The sequence below is a fragment of the Neofelis nebulosa genome, chromosome 5 (assembly GCF_028018385.1).
Source record: "Neofelis nebulosa isolate mNeoNeb1 chromosome 5, mNeoNeb1.pri, whole genome shotgun sequence".
Lineage (NCBI taxonomy): Eukaryota > Metazoa > Chordata > Mammalia > Carnivora > Felidae > Neofelis > Neofelis nebulosa.
In genome coordinates, this window is record NC_080786.1 from 99,437,138 (window position 1) to 99,456,365 (window position 19,228).

The 19,228-nt window shown below is 37.9% G+C and overlaps 1 protein-coding gene and 1 non-coding gene across 6 annotated transcripts in view; both read right to left on the minus strand.

Moving 5' to 3' along the window:
• Nucleotides 1–19,228, minus strand: part of SIDT1 (SID1 transmembrane family member 1) — a 116,942-nt gene that overhangs the window by 44,981 nt on the left and 52,733 nt on the right. For 4 of the 5 annotated variants that reach the window (XM_058731380.1, XM_058731383.1, XM_058731379.1 and 1 more), the window contains 5 exons: nt 15,655–15,756; nt 14,953–15,036; nt 13,381–13,468; nt 12,112–12,183; nt 11,601–11,694 (listed from right to left, as the gene is read on the minus strand). In XM_058731380.1, coding sequence (XP_058587363.1) covers nt 11,601–11,694; nt 12,112–12,183; nt 13,381–13,468; nt 14,953–15,036; nt 15,655–15,756 — 440 coding nt within the window. The remainder of the gene's footprint in view (nt 1–11,600; nt 11,695–12,111; nt 12,184–13,380; nt 13,469–14,952; nt 15,037–15,654; nt 15,757–19,228) is intronic. The other variant, XM_058731384.1, reaches the window with a different exon arrangement.
• LOC131513341 (U2 spliceosomal RNA) lies at nt 8,451–8,641 on the minus strand. The gene has a single exon (XR_009262557.1). It is a non-coding gene; the product is annotated as a U2 spliceosomal RNA (small nuclear RNA).

The window sequence follows — 19,228 nt, forward strand, 5'->3', positions numbered from 1 at the left end:
CTAAGTATGAGGTAACTGTTTTGTGGGTTTTTTCCCCCAAACTTTTCCACAGCAACTTTATAGCAGAAACTATTTTATGTTCCTACTAGCAATGTATGGAGTTTCAATTTCTCCACATCATTACCAACTCTTGTTGTTTTCCATTAAAAATATATTATAGCTAGCCTAGTGGGTAAGAAGTGGTATCTCCTTGTTTTTTCTATTTTCATTTCCCTGATAGCTAATGATGTTGAACATCTTTTCATATGTTTATTGGCCACTTGTAGATCTTTGGATAAATATTTATTCAAACGCTTTGCCCATTTTATTTATTTATTTATTTTGTATCACTGGCTTGTAAGAATTCTTTATATCATGTGGATACTAGACTCTTACCAGATAGATATATGAGTTGCAAACATTTTCTCCAATTTTGTGTGTTGTATTTTCACTTCCTTGATAGCGTTCTTTAAAAGTGTAAAAATTTTAATTTTGATTAAGTCCAATTTATCTAATTTTTTTTGTTACATGTTCTTCTGGTGTCATATCTAAGAAATTGTTGCCTAATTCAAGGTCACAAAGATTTAAACCCAAGTTTTCTTCTCAGAGTTTTATAGATTTAGCTTCTATATTTAGATCTTTAATCTGTTCTGAGTTAATTTTTCATATGGTGTGAGGTAGGGGTAAAATTTCATTTTTTTCAGGTTGATACCCAGTTGTTTCAACACATTTGTTGAAAAGAATATCCTTTCTCTGTTGAATTTTCTTGGTACCCTTGTCAAAAATATATTGATCATAAATGTAAGGCTTTATTTCTGAACTTTCAATTCTATTCTATTGATTTATACGTCTTTCTATACGTCAGTGCCAGAGTTTCAATCATGTAGCTTTGTAGTAAGTTTTGATATCAGGAAGTGTAAGACCTCCACTTTGTTCTCTTTTTTTCATGAGTATTTTACCTATTCTGGGTCTCCCCGTCTTGCATTTCCTTATGAATTTTAGGATCAGTTTGTCAGTTTCTGTAAGAAAGTCAGCTGGGAGTTTGATAGGGATTATTTTGAATCTCTAAGTCCATTTGGGGAGTGTTGCTATGTGTTTTAGTTTGTATTGTTGCTGTAACAAATTATCACAAACACAGTGGCTTAGAACAATACAAATTTATTATCTTATAGTTCTGGATGTCAGAATTCCAAAGTACATCTTCTGTGGCTAAAATCAAGGTATGAAGCAGGGCTGTATTCCTTCTAGGGGCTGCCAGGGGATTACCCTTTCCCTTGCCTTGTCTAGCTCCTGGAGGCTGCCTGCATTCCTGGACTCATGGCCCTTTCCTCCATCTTCAAAGTATGTTGCTCTGGCCCTGCTTCCATCATCACATATCCTCCTTCTGCCCTAGACCCTCTTGCCTCCCTCTTACAAAGACCCTTGTGATTAGATTATACCCACATGGATAATCCAAAGCAATCTCCATAACTTTATCATATCTGTAAAATCTCTTTTGCCATGTAAAGTAACATATTCACAGGTTCTGGATATTAGAATGTGGACACCTTTTGGGGGCCATTATTTTACTACACCATCTTAATATTAAGCCCTCCAAACCATGAACATGGGATGTCTATTTACTTAGGTCCTTTTTAATTTCTTTCAAGGATGTTTTGTCATTTTCAGTGTACAAGTCTTTAATTTGTTAAATTTATTCTTAAGTATTTTATTATTTTTGATCCTATTGTAAATGGAATTGTTTTCTTAATTTTATGCTTGGATTAGTCATGGCCAGTGAATAGAAATAAAACTGGCTTTTGTATATTGATCTTGTATCCTGTAATCTTGATAAACTCAGGGTTTCTTTTTGGAGGTGATGAAAATTAGATAGTGGTTTTAGACAGTTGTGCAACTGTGAATATACTAAAATTAGACAGTTGTGCAACTGTGAATATGCTAAAAGTCATTGAACTTTATACTTTAAAAGGGTGAATTTTGTGGTCTGTGAATTAGATCTCAATAAAACTATTACTAAAAAAGCCAGATATATCATTTGGGAACATCTATCAAACATTAAAATGTGAATCACCGTCTTCTCGCAAAATGAGCTTCCCTTTTGGATGTGAGGTTGGTCAGGGAGGAGGAAAGTTAGGGATTAGATGTGTTTGTGCTTTCATACATACTCTTACTTCTAGACAGAGACTCTAGAAATTGCACACCCCAGATCCTGGTATGTCTGGTGGAAGAACTTCTCTTTATACCTCTTTTGTTCCTAGAGACAGCAAATTCATCCCTGCCTCAGGGCCTTTGCTCTTTTTCTTTTTTTTTTTTTTTTTGAGTGTTTTTTTTTTTTTTAATTTATTTTTGAGAGACAGAGCACAAGTGGGGGAGGGGCAGAGAGAGAGGGAGACACAGAATCTGAAGCAGGCCCCAGGCTCTGGAGCTGTTGCACAGAGCCCAACCCAGAGCACGGACCTACCAACAGTGAGATCATGACCTAAGTCCGAGTCGAATGCTCAACTGACTGAGCCACACAGGCACCCCAGGGCCTTTGCTCTTGTTCTCTGCCTGGGCCACTTTCTCCCCAGATCCTCACATGGCTAGCTCCTTCTTCCTATTAAAGTCTTCCTTCTGAGATATCTTCCTTGCTGAACAAATCAAATCTAATGTAGATTCCCAATCCAACCATTCCCTCTCACACTACAGTGTTTTTTCCCTCCTGTCACTAGCTGAAATTATTTGCTTTATTAATTACTTGCTTGCTTATATGTTTCCCCTCTGTACAATGTAAAGTCTGTTAGAGCAGGGATCTGGACTGACTTGTTCACCACTGTATCCCTGAACGCTAGGACAGAGCCTGGCACATAGAAAATGATAACTAAATATTTGTTGACCCAGCAAGGCAGATTATTAAGAAGGGTTACAATTTGGCCTGACTGTTCTAGCTGGCAAATGAGGCTGTGGTTGAGTCCCTTTTGGTAAAAATTAAGCTTTAAATTTAATTCCAGTACAGTTAGCACACAGTGTTATATTAGTTTCAGGTGTACAATATAGTGATTCAACACTTCTATACATTACTCAGTGCTCATCACGGTAAGTGTACTCTTAATTCCCTTCACCTATTTCACCCATCCCTCTACCTGCCTCCCTTCTGGTAACCATCAGTTTGTTGTCTATAGTTAAGAGTCCGTTTCTTGGTTTGCCTCTCTTTCTTCCCCAGCCCCTTTTACTTGTTTGTTTTGTTTCTTAAATTCCACACAACAGTGAAATCATATGGTATTTGTCTTTCTCTGACTGACTTATTTCACTTAGCATTATACTCTCTAGCTCCATCCATGTTGTTGCAAGCAGCAAAATTTCATTTCTTTTTTTATTTATTGCTGAATAACATTCCACTGTATATATACCACGTCTTCTTTATCCATTCATCAGTTGATGGACACTTGGGCTGCTTCCATAATTTGGCTATTGTAGATAGTGCTGCAATAAATATAGGGGTATGTGTGTCCCCTTTTTTAGTTTTTATTTAAATTCTAGTTAATGTACAGTGCAATCTTAGTTTCACGTGTAGAGTACAGTAATTCAACACTTCTATACATCACCCTGTGCTCATCACAACAAGTGCACTCCTTAATCCCCATCACCTGTTTCACCCTTCCCTCACACCCCCCCTCCTCTGGTAACCATCAGTTTGTTCTCTGTAGTTAAGAATCTGTTTGTTGGCTTGTCTCTCTCTCTTTTTTTCCCTGTTTGCTCATTTGTTTTGTTTCTTAAATTCTACACGAGTGAAATCATATGGTATTTGTCTTTCTCTGACTTATTTCACGTGGCATAATACTCTTTTTTTTTTTTTTTTAAAAACCTTATTTTATTGTTTTATTCTCAAGTTAGTTAACATACAGTGTAGTCTTGGCTTCAGGAGTACAACCCAGTGATTCATCTCTTACATATGACACCCAGTGCTCATCCGGAAAAGTGCCCTCCTTAATGCTGGTCACCCATTTAACCCAGCCCACTATCCGCATCAACTGTTAGTTTGTTCTCTGTATTTATGGTCTCTTATGGTTTGTCTCCCTCTCTGTTTTTACCTTATTTTTCCTTCCCTTCCCCATGTTCATCTGTTACATTTTTCAAATTCCACATATGAATGAAATCACATGATATCTGTCTTTCTCTGACTTATTTTGCTTAGTATGATACCCTCCAGTTCCATCCATGTTGTTGCAAGTGGCAAGATTTCATTCTTTTTCATTGCCAAGTAGTATTCCATTGTATATATAAACCACATCTTCTTAATCCATTTATCAGTTGATAGACATTTGGGTTCTTTCCATAATTTGACTATTGTTATTAGTGATGCTATAAAACATTGCTATAAAAATTTATCTTTGGATAAATTCCTGGTAGTGCAATTGCTAGGTCATAAGGTAGTTCTATTTTTAATTTTTTGAGGAAGCTTCACACCATTTTCCAGAGTGGCTGCACCAATTTGCGTTCCTACCAACAGTGTAAGAGGGTTCCCCTTTCTCCACATCCTCGCCAACATCTACTGTTTTCTGACTTATTAATTTTAGCCCTTCTGACTGGTGTGAGGTGGTATCTCATGGTGGTTTTGATTTGTATTTCCCTGATGATGAGTGATGTTGAGCATTTTTTCATGGGTCGGTTGGCCATCTGGATGTCTTCTTTGGAAAAGTGTCTATTCACATCTTCTGCCCGTTTACTCACCAGATTATTTGTTTTTTGGGTGTTGAGTTTGTAAGTTCTTCATAGATTTTGGATACTAACTGTTTATCTGATATGTTATTTGCAAATATCTTCTCCCATTCCATCTGTTGCCTTTTGGTTTGTTGATTTTTTTCCTTTGCTATGCAAAAGCTTTTTTCTTCATGAGGTTGCAATAGTTCATTTTGCTTTTATTTCCCTTGCCTCTGGAGACATGTCAAGTAGGGAGTTGCTATGGCCGAGGTCAAAGAGGTTGCTGCCTGTTTTCTCCTGTAGGATTTTGATGGTTTCCTGTCTCACGTTTAGGTCTTTCATCCACTTTAAATTTATTTTTGTGTATGGTGTAAGAAAGTGGCCTAGTTTCATTCTTCTGTTTATTGCTGTCCAGTTCTCCCAGCACCATTTGCTAAAAGACTGTCTTTATTCCATTGGATATTCTTTCCTGCTTTGTCGAAGATTAGTTGGTCATATATTTGTGGGTCCATTTCTGGGTTCTTTATTCTATTACATTGATGTATGTGTCTGTTTTTGTGCCAATACCATACTGTCTTGATGATTACAGCTTTGTAGTACAGGCTAAAGTCTGGGATTGTGATGCCTCCAGCTTTGGTTTTCTTTTTCAACATTACTTTGGCTATTCAGGGTATTTTGTGGTTCCATATAAATTTTAGGATTGTTTATTCTAGCTCTGTGAAGAATACTGGTGCTATTTTGATAGGGATTGCACTGAATGTGCAGATTGCTTTGGGTAGTATTGACATTTTAACAATATTTGTTCTTCTAATCCATGAGCTTGGAATATTTTTCCATTTCTTTGTGTCTTCTTTAATTTCTTTCATAAGCATTCTATAGTTTTCAGCATACAGTTCTTTTACCTCTTTGGCTTAGTTTATTCCTAGGTATTTTATGGTTTTTGGTGCAATTGTAAACTGGATCAAGTCCTTGATATCTCTTCCTGTTGCTTCATTATTGGTGTATAGAAATGCAACCGATTTCTGTACATTGCTTTTATATCCTGCAACTTTGCTGAATTCACGTATCAGCTCTAGCAGTTTTTTGGTGGAGTCTTTTGGGTTTTCCATGAAAAGCATCATGTCATCTGCGAAGAGTGAAAGTTTGACTTCTTCTTTGCCAATTTGGATGCCTTTTATTTAGTTTCATTGTCTGATTGCTGAGGCCAGGACTTGCAACACTATGTTGAACAACAGTGGGAGAGTGGACAGCCCCATTGTGTTCCTGATCTCAGGGGAAAGCTTGTAGGATGATATTAGCTGTATAAAGCTGTATAAAACCATATATGACTTTTTTGATGTTAAGGTATGCTCCTTCTATCCCAACTTTCTTGAGGGTTTTTATTAAGAAAGGATGTTGTATTTTGTCAAATGTTTTTTCTGCATCTATAGACAGGATCATATGGTTTTTATCCCTTCTTGTGATCCCTTCTTTTTATCCCTTAATGTGATGTGTTATGTTGATTGATTTGCAAATATTGAACCAGTCCTGCAGCCCAGGAATGAGTCCCACTTGATTATGGTGAATAATTCTTTTAATGTATTGTTGAATATGATTTGCTAGTATCTTGTTGAGAATTTTTGTAGCCAGGTTCGTCAGGGATATTGGCCTGTAATTCTTTTTTAGCATAATACTCTTCAATTAGTGCGTTTGTACTTTTTGGGTAAATACCTAGTAGTGTAATTGCTGGGTTGTAGAGTAGTTCTATTTTTAACTTTTTCAAGAATCTTTATACTGTTTTCCACAGTGGCTGTACCAGTTGGCATTTCCACCAACAGTGCACGAGGGTCCCTTTTTCTCCACATCCTCACCAACACCTGTTGAAATCCCTTTTTAAAAAAAATCCTAGTGAGATTAAGTGGCAAGCAATTATATGCACTCATAAAAGATGATGTGTTAGGGGCACCTGGGTGGCTCATTTTGTTGAACGTCCGACTCCAGCTCAGGTTATGATCTCACAGTTTATGAGTTCAAGCCCCACATCGGGCTCACTTCTTTCATGGAAGAGCCTGCTTCAGATCCTCTATCCTCCTCTCTCTCTCTGCCCCTTCCCCACTTGTGCTCTTTCAAAAATAAATAAAACATTAAAAGAAAAAATGATGTGTTTGTGCTAACAGGCTGTACCCACATTTGCTATAGATTTAGGAGCTGATAAGATTCTTCAGTAGAGGTTAAATGATTTAGAAAGCTAGGCTGAGGCAGACTGTATCCAGTGAGCAAAGGAGAAGATCGTAAATGAGAACTCTCCTAGATTGATTGCAAAATGGCTACACCTCATCTTGTATTTAGCTCCTTAAATCAAAAGGTGGAGTTAGTGTGTTCACCTCTTGAGTCTGGACTGTCCTCATACTTGTTTTGGCTAATAGAAAGGAGAAGTGATATCATGCCACTTCTGAACCTACATCTTAAGGAGGCCTTAAAGTCTTCTGCTATCTCTCTTGGAGATACAACAAACAAGGGCTAGCCTGCTGGAATTTGGGAGACCACGTGCAGCTGAGGCTGGTCTAGAAGAGTCAGCACCTAGCTGACGCCAGGTGATAGCACTCTATAGCCACACCCAACTGCGACCTCTGAGCCCGGTCTGGATTAGCAGTGTCATCCTGCTGGCCCAGAGATTTGTAAGTAAACTTAACTATTTCTGTATGCCATTGGAGCTTTTATGGTTGATTTTTATGCAGCATTATTGTGGCCATAGATAACTGATGCAAGAATCAAGGGAGGGATGAGTACTCAGGGTTGTGCAGTTTGAACTCAATGTCTGGTAGGGTGGTTGAAAGAAATGAATAAGAGAACATGTATCCAGTGTTTGGCCCCGGTCCTGCACATTTATTGTAGTGACTCCTTACATACTTGCTGAATGGATTGTGGCTGGCAATGGGAGGGGGATGGTGTTTAGATTCAAGCCAATATAGCTAATACTTTGGATTCTTAGCTTCCTGAGAGCAGGGCCATGTCTCTTATCCATATTTTCATCCTAATTTCATAGCATGTACTACAAATCCCATGTGTATTAATAATAAAGTACAGAGAGGGGCGCCTGGGTGGCGCAGTCGGTTAAGGGGCCGACTTCAGCCAGGTCACGATCTCGCGGTCCGTGAGTTCGAGCCCCGCGTCGGGCTCTGGGCTGATGGCTCGGAGCCTGGAGCCTGTTTCCGATTCTGTGTCTCCCTCTCTCTCTACCCCTCCCCCGTTCATGCTCTGTCTCTCTCTGTCCCAATAATAAATAAAAAACGTTGAAAAAAAAAATTAAAAAAAAAAAATTAAAAAAAAAAAAGTACAGAGAACTTATCAAGCAAATGGCGTTATGCTCCAGGACTAGTTTCATTTGGTTTTGTAGAAAACTTTGTTATTTTTGCTTAGTTCAATGAGAAAGAGTTCTGTTAGCATTTTTCCTCAGTCTATTATTTTATTTAGAATGCCAAATGGTTCTTATGTCTCCAGATTTCAATTTTCACTTTCGCTATATTTGGGAAGAATCTATGCTTGTGCGATTGACTATAGCAAAATAATCTGGCAGCCAGAGGTTTCAACAAAGCCTTATACCACAGCTTTCAAAACCTGTGCTTCCTGCTGTAGCTGCATGACAATGTCAGGGACATTGATATCCATCTCTACTTTTTTTGTATGATGATTATGCATGCTAGCTAACTAAAGAAGTGAAATCCTATTTTCTAAAATCTAAAACATCAGGAGTAGAGACAGTCTTCCTAAGAGAGCATAAGAGATGAACTTTTTTTTTTTTTCCCCCCAAAAGGGGGTGCACCGTTCCTGGAAGTACTGCAATGCCAGGTCGATGCGTGGAGTGGACGGAGCAAGCTCCTATTCCATCTCCTAATTCCAAAAATCCATTTAATATATTGTCCTCGGATAGAGGACGTATCAGATATTAAACTGATAAGAACAGATACTACACTTGATCTTAGCCAAAAGGCCGAGAAGCGATGAGATGAACTTCTTTTTCCATGATCTGGGAGTTCATCTGAGTCCAAATTGACAGCTTTTGGGATCCTTTTCCATTCGAATCCATGCTGGGGTACCAGGCTTTTGGTCTGGCCCCCATGATCAGGACTGCCCTCTCTCGCATGCCCTTACCACTCCAGACCTGTATTGACCAGCCTGCTTCATAGGTAAGGCTCTGGAGCCACGTTGCCTGGAAATCCAGGCAAATCCCAGCTCCCTCATTTACTGGCTGTGAATTTGTGGTCAAACTGCTTCACCTCTCTGTGCCTCAATTTCCTTAACTGTCAAATGGTGATAATACTAGTGCTTGTTGTAGGGCATCAATTGAGATAATCTCAGATAATCACGGTGCCTAGTAAATGTCAGTGATTATGATCTAATAAATTAAGTGGGCTGATAATCAGTTAATGTATATACTTTCAAGATATATTTGCCTGTGAACTGGGGTTTTTGTTTTTAATTTCTTATTAGAAAATAACTTCAAATTTACAGAGAAGTTGTAAGAATAAAATATAGAATACTCACATATGCTTTTTCTAGATTCATTTGTTAGCATGTTATCCCATTTGCTTTATCATTCTGTATGTGTGTATATGTATATAACTATATATATGTTATATATATGTCATATATAATTTTTGGACCATTTGAAAGTAAGTTGCATACTTTTATTCTTAATATTTTATTCTTTTATTCTTTATTATTTTATTCTTAATACTTTTACTATTATTTATTCTTTATTATTTTATTCTTAATACTTTTATTCTTAAATATTTCCGTTTTTAAAAAGTAAGCTCTATGCCCAATGTGGGTCTTGACTCACAACCCCAAGATCAAGAGTCACATGCTTTACTGACGGAGCCAGCCAGGTGCCCTAAATGCTTCCAAAGAATAAAGATATTCTCGTGCCTAACCATAGTATAGTTGTCAAATTCAGCAAATCTAACATTCATAAGATACTCTAATCTGTCTGTATTATAATTTTGTCAATTGACCCAATAATGTCTGTTATAGTATATTCTTCTAGTAAAACATCCAATCTGAGACCAGGTGTTGTCTTTAGTTGCCCATATCTCTTTAGTCTCCTTCAATCTGGATCATTTGCACAGCCTTTCATTTGTCCTTTTTTTTTTTTTTTTTTAATTTTTTTTTCAACGTTTTTTAATTTATTTTTGGGACAGAGAGAGACAGAGCATGAACGGGGGAGGGGCAGAGAGAGAGGGAGACACAGAATCGGAAACAGGCTCCAGGCTCCGAGCCGTCCATCAGCCCAGAGCCTGACGCGGGCTCGAACTCACGGACCGCGAGATCGTGACCTGGCTGAAGTCGGACGCTTAACCGACTGCGCCACCCAGGCGCCCCCATTTGTCTTTAATAGAATGCTTGTCATTTTGGGTTAGTTTGATTTTTCCTCAGGATTATATTCAAAATATGTATTTCTGGCTGGAATACTGCATGAGTAGTGCTGTGTCCTCAGATTGTCACATGTGGAGGCACACAGTGTCTTACCTTCCCCTTGCTCACATTAATTTTGATCACCCAGTCAATCCTTGTCTGAGTTCTCCATTGTATAGTTACTATGTTTTCCCTTAGAATAACTAAGCAACTCGTGGGGATACACTTTATGGTCATGCACATATTTTGATTTTCATCAGATTTTCCTCTTAGTTTTAGTATCCACTAATTATTCTTAACCTGATATATGCAAGATGATGATTTTCCAATTCCAGCACTCCCTCCATTTTTTCCAGTCAATTTTGGCATTCTTATGTAGGCAAGAGTTCTTCCTTATACTGTGGGCATTTGCTAATGGCTCGCTTCCTCAATGTATACCTGTTTTATTGACTTTGGATTGTATCTGGAGATATTTAGGTCCTTCCTTCCTTCCTTCCTTCCTTCCTTCCTTCCTTCCTTCCTTCCTTCCTTCCTTCCTTCCTTCCTTCCTTCTTCCATCAATATGGATTCATGAATTTCTACTTTTCTCAATGGTTTATAATTTATTACTCTCCTTAAGTATTCTGATGCTCAAATTGTTCTAGATATGGTTAATGGTAGTCCCAGGGTTTTAAAATTCAATTTCTCAACTGAAAATCTTTGTAAAGTCACAGAAGAGAATTATTTTTTTCTACTGATGCTGTTAAATTGCCCAATAGTCTGAAAACTCTGGGCTGGCTTTGTTTTCTTCAGATGTTCAAGAGGGGAAAGAACATTTGTTTATTGTAGGCCTTCTGCCATTCTTTTGTAGTTGCTTCACAGAGACCACAACAAAGTACAGAATTTTCAATGTTTGGGCCTGCTCAGAGACACCAGGAAAAACTGGAGCTCTTTTTATTAGGGGCTCCAATCTCTTGGGAAGGGAAATTGTCTTAGTCAAATTACAATATAATCATTTCCTTTTTTTTTCCCTTCAAGGGACATTTTACTGGAAAATTGATGCTATAATAGTAAGAAAGCACTTGGCAATGCAATATCAAAGCACATCACTCCTGCTATTTATTATACCTCAAGGTTTATTTTAGACATTAAATTTACTTGTTGATGGAATTTTTAAAGCTGTTCCTAAATCTCCATATTAGGAAGAACTCCTCATTTCCTATATTCCATAGGATTTACAGTATTTCCTGATCCAAAAAAATACCCAAGCTGTCTTTCTGTTGAGGTTTTATTAACTATGAAAATAACTAATACTCTAAACAGTACTCACTCTGTGCAGGACATTGACGTAAACACTGCAGCTATACAATTCTATGAGGTAAATTATTATCTCATTTTTGAGGAGGAGGAAACTGAAGCACAGAGAGGTTAAGTAACTAGCCCAAGGTCACACAGTTAGTGGTTGAGGTAGAGTTGAATCTGGTCAATATGGCTGTAAAGCCTAATGCTCTACACACCACACAGAGACAGGCAAAGGGGGTTAACATTTCTTGATACTCTTGACCTACCTGATATAATGAACAAACGCAATAAGCAGGCATCCCAAGTAGAAGGAGAAGAAGATGAGGAAACTGAGAAGGATGGATTTCACATAAATAGTTTCTGTGGGAAGAGAAACAACTTTGGTCAGGGTGTCCTCAGGAAAAAAGAGAACCATGTTCGGGACAGGATGGCTTCAAGGGCTCATCTCCATCACACCCACTCTTAAGTCCTAATATAATTCCATTCAAAGCAGCAAAGCTGCTGGAGGTCACCCAGACATTCTCCACAAATGGCTACCTATCACAGTGATGACTTCCCAATGGAACCCAGGAAGGGACTTCCTGTATACAATGTCATAATTGAGTTCCCTTTCTTTCTGGAAGAGATTTAACAACATACTTTGATTCTCTCTTCTATCTCCAAGGTAAATATTAGTTTTCTTATGATGTTTCTCTGGAAGGATGACATTAATGTTGAAGTATATGATTGCCTTCGGACATAGAAATCTTTCCATGGAATCCTAGAGCCAATACTGACCTTTAATGGAAGGAACGATGGTCACTTTAAGGTTCTTTGCTCGTTGTAGATTCCAGGTTTGGTTCTCCTTTTCTGGTAAAAAAGAAAAAGGCAAAATAGATCAGATACTTCTTGGCCTCTCATCTAAACAGTTGTTCAAAAACTGTCCACAATTAGCTCTGGTTGTTGAATTTTCTTTTAGCAAGAACTAGAGGAAAACCTAACTCCCAAAGCTGCAAACTATCTAATATGGCTTTTGGCTAAACTTTCACGATAGCCTTTGCCTCACTGCATTTTTGGTAGTATTGAACAAGTGAGACTGTAGCCTCCCTTCTTGAGTAAAGAAAGCTTGACTCATCCTCTGATATCCATGTGGCCCAATATGCCATAGACATCTGAAGAAAATGGCTACAAAAATAGAAAGCTGTCTTGTCTTTTGCTTTGCATTATTCTAGCCAGTGGAAAAAAAAATTGTTTTTGTTACATAGTCATAAAATGACTTGTAGTTTGCCAAAGAACATTGGACACTGGCAAAACTCTAGAGTTAGGTAATCAAGAGATTAAAGAATACATGAAGAATACATCTCACCTGAATGTCAAGAGAACCATATTATACTGAACATTAAACACCCTCTGTGTTGATCACATGTGGCTCATCAGCTGCTGGGGGTCTGCGTTTTCAATCAATAGCCTCTTGCATTCCCACAGTAGTGACTGGGTAGTTAGCCATAGCCATTTGTACTATGCCTAAGGGTATTACACACAGTCCCTGTCATTGGGATAAATGGTCCTGCTTTGCTTTCTTACTGTCTTGCAAGGTATAATTTTGGCAACTGAAATTGAGAACTCTGAATTTTCCTTGTATGTCCTTCTGGAAATGAGGACTACTGATTAACACAAATGGCTCCATTACTGCTGGCTACCAAACCAGTCTTAGACAGTGGACCTTGATATGCTACATACAATCATTATTTCACAACAGCAAATATTTGTTGAGTAAAAGGCAAACTGAGTGAATATACCTCACATGGTCTGATAGAGCCCAAGACTTTGAAAAGATGTAGTGCACTAAATGACATTTTGTAGTATCAGTAATCCTTTTAGATTTATCATTTTCTACTCTATGTTTTTTTTTTTCAAAGATCTCTCAGACTGCCTTGCAAGTTACTGCTGATGATCCCCAATGAGAATTAGAGATGGTAGTAAGGGGTCATGGGGAGCTTTTGGCTTCCCTTCTCTTCCATTTCATTAGGTTTTTCTAAGTCGCAAACATTCCTCACTATCTCTTACCCTGGATAAAGAAAGATCCTCCACAGGCATAATCTTCAGGCTTTATCACAAATACCACGAAGAACTGCTCGCCTGGAAAATCCTTCTTCTGCATAAGACATAACAACTTATGATAGCAAGAAAGGATAGCAAGAGGGGAGAAAGTCCATGGTGGTGGGGGTAGGAGCAGAAAGAGATGAAAGAGAAGAAAAGTAAAGTTCACCCCTGCTCCTAGTTTCTTAGAAAGAACTTTCAGATACCTATGATCTACTCCAGAGTTTAGCCACAATAAAATAATTGTTAAATCCAAAAAATTAAACAGGTACACTATTCTAATCTCCATCTATCTTGTGCCCACTTATGTGCTTAGAACTGTAATAGGCCCCATGTAAAAAAATATGTCAACAGCCTATGTTTAATAATAATACTTGTACTTTATATTTTTAAAATGAACATACTTTATTTTTAGTGTGTTTTGGGTTCACTATGTTCAGGTTTTATTATTTGAAAATCCAATGATACATGACTTTCCTAACAGTCACACAGTCACAGTTAAATAATTTAGGTTAGGGATGCAAAAGTGAGACCTGCGTTATAGTCCTGGCTTTGACTTTCTCTAAGTGTGCTTCTCTGTGTCCCAGTCTCCTTATTCATGAGTGAACAGGAGCAGAGATGTGGGATTACCAAAACTGAGGCACTAGGAAATCAAAGCCTAAGAGAAGTTTTTACATTTGATAGCTAAATCCTCATTTTTTGTTCTTCTTTTTTTTAATGTTTACTTATTTATTTTGAAAGAGCAAGAGTATGAGCAAAGGAGGGGCAGAGAGGGAGAGAGAGGGAATCCCACACAGGCTCCACATTGATGGCGTGGAGACTAATGCAGGGCTTGATCCCCCAAACCGAGAGATCATGACCAGAGCCAATGCCAAGAGTTGGAAGCTTAATCGACTGAGCCACCCAGAAGCCCTCATTCTTTGTCCTTTAGTAGACAGTATCACCTTACTTTGGAGAACAGATGAAATTGTAGGTACCTTAAGTAAATACCACCTTAAAGGCAGGGACAGGATCTTTTTGAAAATAATTTTTGCTATAAAATTACCATTGAAATAATTTAATTACAAATAACAAAAGGGCAAATGGCTGTACACATGAGGTCCATATTCCTTTGAACCTATCCATTCTGTCCAGAGTTGAAGTCCTTTTCTGGATACTGTTACAGGTATACAGAGTATTAGAATATGTTTAATTGTCTTAAATGTATCAGATAAACTTTACACTAAATTAGCATCTCCCAATAAGTACACTGGCATCTCACCTTACCTCTCTAAGCAATCTGTCAGATATATGTCCCACTGCATCATGGGTTCCCAAGACCCCCTAAGGAGAATGGGGTCCCTGGCAGAGCACTATTGTCCACCACGGCATGGTCTTTGATTTCAGGAGAAGGAATCCTTGTTTTAAAGCCAATCATAAAGGAAAGAGATCCAAGGACACAGTGAATGACAATGCGTTTTGAATGCTCGTCCAGCAGGTAACCTGACTATAAACTGTGCATTGTCTTTGACAATAGTGACCACCAAAGTGATGTCTCACCTGCAGTGTAATGGCAGCTTTCTTGGTCATGGACTGATAGACACCATTAAATTCCACATTGTGGTCGAGATCATACACTGGGCACTACAACATGCATGAAGGATAAAAAGGAAAGCATCACTAAAGCCATACTACACACAACACACATTCTACCCAGAGGATCACAGAGCAAGGGGTTCCTTACTAAGCCAGAAAGCATGAAAAGTTTTCTCTGAGGAAAGTCATGAAACAGTCCTCCTAAAGCTTAGTGCCTTGCCTTCTAAAGCCCTCTAAAGGTCACTTTATATCAAAAAGAACTGAAAAGATGGTCTTCAAGTATATAACACCTTTCCCATTTTTTATTAACACATTTGAGGCAGAAAAGGGCCCATTGTTAGAGTAAGACTTTTAAAACAGAATAAATGATAGGTTTCGATATTTCTTGTGCAGCCCACAATTTGGTCTTCCTTATTCTTTGTCATAATCCTCCCTCCCTTCTTTCCATTGCTTATTTTGGTGAGGAGTCAACTATTCTCTATCTCCCCAAATCAATGTCTCCAAACAGACAATCCACTTGTGTGCACAAGATACTGTTTTTATTATTTAACAGTTTTGCAGGAGATACATAGTAAGAGGACAACATAGTCCCCACCCTTCTCTTTCATTTACCCTGTGACAACATAATGCTCCATATTGAAAAACTGACAAGTTATTAAGACTCACCATGATATTCTGGACTGAGACAACAGAACATGGATAAGCCATTTCAGACCTGACTTTAATAATAACTGAGTCCACATCATCAGGGAATTTGTATAGAAAATACTGAGAATAAGAAAAAAGAAAGACATGATTTGTTAATACTAAGTAACGTTTACAGTTATGAACTCAAAACTAGATTTACATGAATAGGATTGTTTCCTTTCTAGTACAAGGCACAAAGCTCAGATGTAAATCTCCATTCATTCCATCAGCCATTCATCTCATACATACTGAGCAACTGCTCTGTGCAGGGCTCTGGGTTCTGTGCCAGATTATTAGGGATAAGCAGTGAACAAAACAAGGTAGCCATTTCAGACAATGTCATTTCATTTGCTAGCATTTGTTTCCCAACTAAACTTGGGTATACTTCATTCCAGTTTCTGCTTAAGAAAATCCCTCCAACCCTTTGAACTAGGGATATTCAAGATGTAATCTGAGCCAAGATTTACTTCCATGGGATCATTTTGAAATAGGAAATTCCACTTTGAAAAGCAGATAAGTGGTTCTTCAAGATTCTTAACCACCTTCCTATAGGCGAGAATTACTACCAGGCCCACTGGGCCCCTAGACTTCTTGCTAAAGAATCTGTTTCCTGGCTGGAATATAGAGAGACAATATTTCCATTCAAAGATCAAGGGCTACATCTATTCCCTGAAATATGTTCACAATTTTGAGCAGGCTGAGATATTGTTTAAAAGTATTTCTCAGATATCGTAAGAATCAGGAAATCAGAAGTTATACCATTTACCTAGATTAGATTATGAATCCACCGTTTATTAACGTTGAGTTTTAAACATATTGCTAATAAATGAAGAAAGGGGACTTTTGTCAATAATTATAAATGTGGCAGCTGGTTGAGAAGCTTAACATTAAATATCTGATTAAGATTTTGAGGATACCAACTAAAACAAGCTCAATATCCTAAGACTCTAATAAATCTATCGGGTTTTTTTTTTTTTTTAATGTTTATTTGTTTTTGAGAGAGAAGAAGAAAAAAGAGAGCTGAGGGGCGGGAAGTAGAGCTGGGGTGGGGGTGGGGGGCAAAGGATCCGAAGCAGGCTTTGTGTTGACAGCACAGAACCTGATGTGGGGCTCAGACTTACGAACCTTGAGACCATGACCTGAGCCGAAGTTGGAGGCTCAACCGACTGAGCCACCCAGGCGCCACAAATCTATCAGTTTAAAGGAGAGGCAAAACATGTAAAAACTTAATTTTGAATTCTAACATCCTCTTTACTAACCTTATTCTGAGAATCAGAGAGTAAAAATAGAATATTTTTCAATAATCCAAAGACTTCTGATGGGGAAAAAAATAACCTCAAGATTAAGGAATGTCATTAACATTGCTGTTTGGAAGTCTGTTCACACCTTGTCACAGATGGCAACACTTCTAAGAACCCACTTCATTTTGACCTTTCATCTTGGACCCTGATTCAATACATGTAAGACAGAGGTCTATCCAAAGGCGAATGGTCTGGAATTCCCAAGAGGTGTTCTTGGTTCCTAGGGAAGCCAAACTTTGTAACCTAAGAGCATTGTTATGATTACTGTTAGCAATAATGAGTATCATATCTATTTCTTTTTATTATAGGAGTTGGTTTTGTGCAAAAATCAGACATCTACTGAAGCTTTCTCTTTTTGCCAAAATATTATCAGTCTTCTTTATCTCTAAATTACCATAAACCCCAAATAAATACTTTTGACCCTTGCCTCGAGAATCTACTTTAATCAGAAAGAAGCAAATGACAAGTACCCAAAGCAATGGCTGGAATTTAGGCCACAAATCACCATCTTGGGTCTTCATTACCCACCCAGTTTCTGTAACCTGCTTCTATCTGATAATCAAGGTTCTGTAAGAATGTGCAGTCATTTGGGTGGTTTTATATAAATAGAAAATCTTTCCTACAGTTGAAGGGGATATAAAATCTACGTCAAAATGGGAACAGTTAATAGTAAAGTAAAACTTTCATAGACATCAAATAATTTCTATTTTGTTTTTTAGTTCTAAGTATGTTTTACTCTAGTTTGAGATTTATATACAAACTACTTAGAATTTCATATTTACATACCTTTTTTAAAATGAGAGAAAGCTATAATATATAATCCTCACTGATTTTCTTTTTTAAAAAAAATTTTAATGTTGATTTATTTTTGAGACAGAGAGACAGAGAGCGAGTGGGGGAGGGACAGACAGAGAAGGAGATACAGAATCTGAAGCAGGCTCCAGGCTCTGAGTTGTCAGCACAGAGCCCAATGTGGGGCTCAAACTCGTGAATCGTGAGATCATGACCAGAGCCAAAGTTGGACGCTTAACCCACTGAGCCACCCAGGCGTCCCTCATCACTGATTTTCTACAAACTGAGAGTGCATTTCAGCATTCAGTTAGTTACCATATTTAGTATATCTCCATACAGCACTATTACACTATATTCTTTGTGTGGTTGGGATGTAAGTTTTTCCTCTCTTTTCAGATATCTCCCATTGCACCTAGCAACTAGTGTTTTCACATATTTCATGAATTAAGTGGCCAATAAATGTTGAGGGCAATTCATGTGGGCCTGTAGTCCTCTTTTGTCACTGGGTGGCAGTATATATGCACTGTGGAGGCCTTCACTGATGGGAAATTGAAGTCTTAAAAGATGCATGGGAGTTGGCCCACACAGGTTTGGGGGGCTGATTGTGCACATCTCATCCCAACTCTGTATTCAAGGGCATCATGTTGGCAGCTTAAGACTGGCCATAATGGAGGTATTTACACCACAGAAATGGGCAAATGCTACAAATCAGGGGTTTCTCTCTGGGAACTGGTTGTTAAATATTTACTAACACATAAGTGTTTGTAATAGATTTAAACAGTATCCATGTATTGTGTTAATTCCAGTTTTAATACATTCAACGCAAAAATTAAGTAGCCATTTATGACCTAAGCTGTATTACAGCCTATAGAAGATTTACAATAAATATCGGGACATTAAATAAATCTGTGATAAGCCTGCTATTGCATAGACTTAACTCTTTCAGAGGCTGTGAAAAAATAAAAAGGTAGCTAGAAGTGTCCATGGAAAAGCAGCTTAAAGTTTTCATGTATGTTTTTTCGTGTATTTATTCTGCTTATGATTATGGTTTAATGGAGGGCACAACACAAATATCTAATTCTTCTAATGTCAGCATTCCTGTTCTCTCTTTATGACAGGAGAAACTATTATACCATAACACTCTAGAAATTAAAGTATGTCCCATTTTTATTGTATTTCTCAGTTGATTAATTATTTGTGTACCTGTTTTGTGTTTGGCCTTCCACTCCCTGTCCCTCCCCATTTTGATAATAAGGTTCATGAGGGCAGGAGTTATATCTCCATCTTCTTCATATCATATCCGCAGCACCTAGTTCAGTCTAGTACTGTCCTTGGTGCATAATAGATGCACAGTTTGCTAACAGTTGAGCCAAGGAACATCTGAAAACAAATGGCACGCCTCTCATTTCACGCCAGTTAAGGGGATAAGATCGAATGTTGTGTCTAAAGTCCCAGTAATA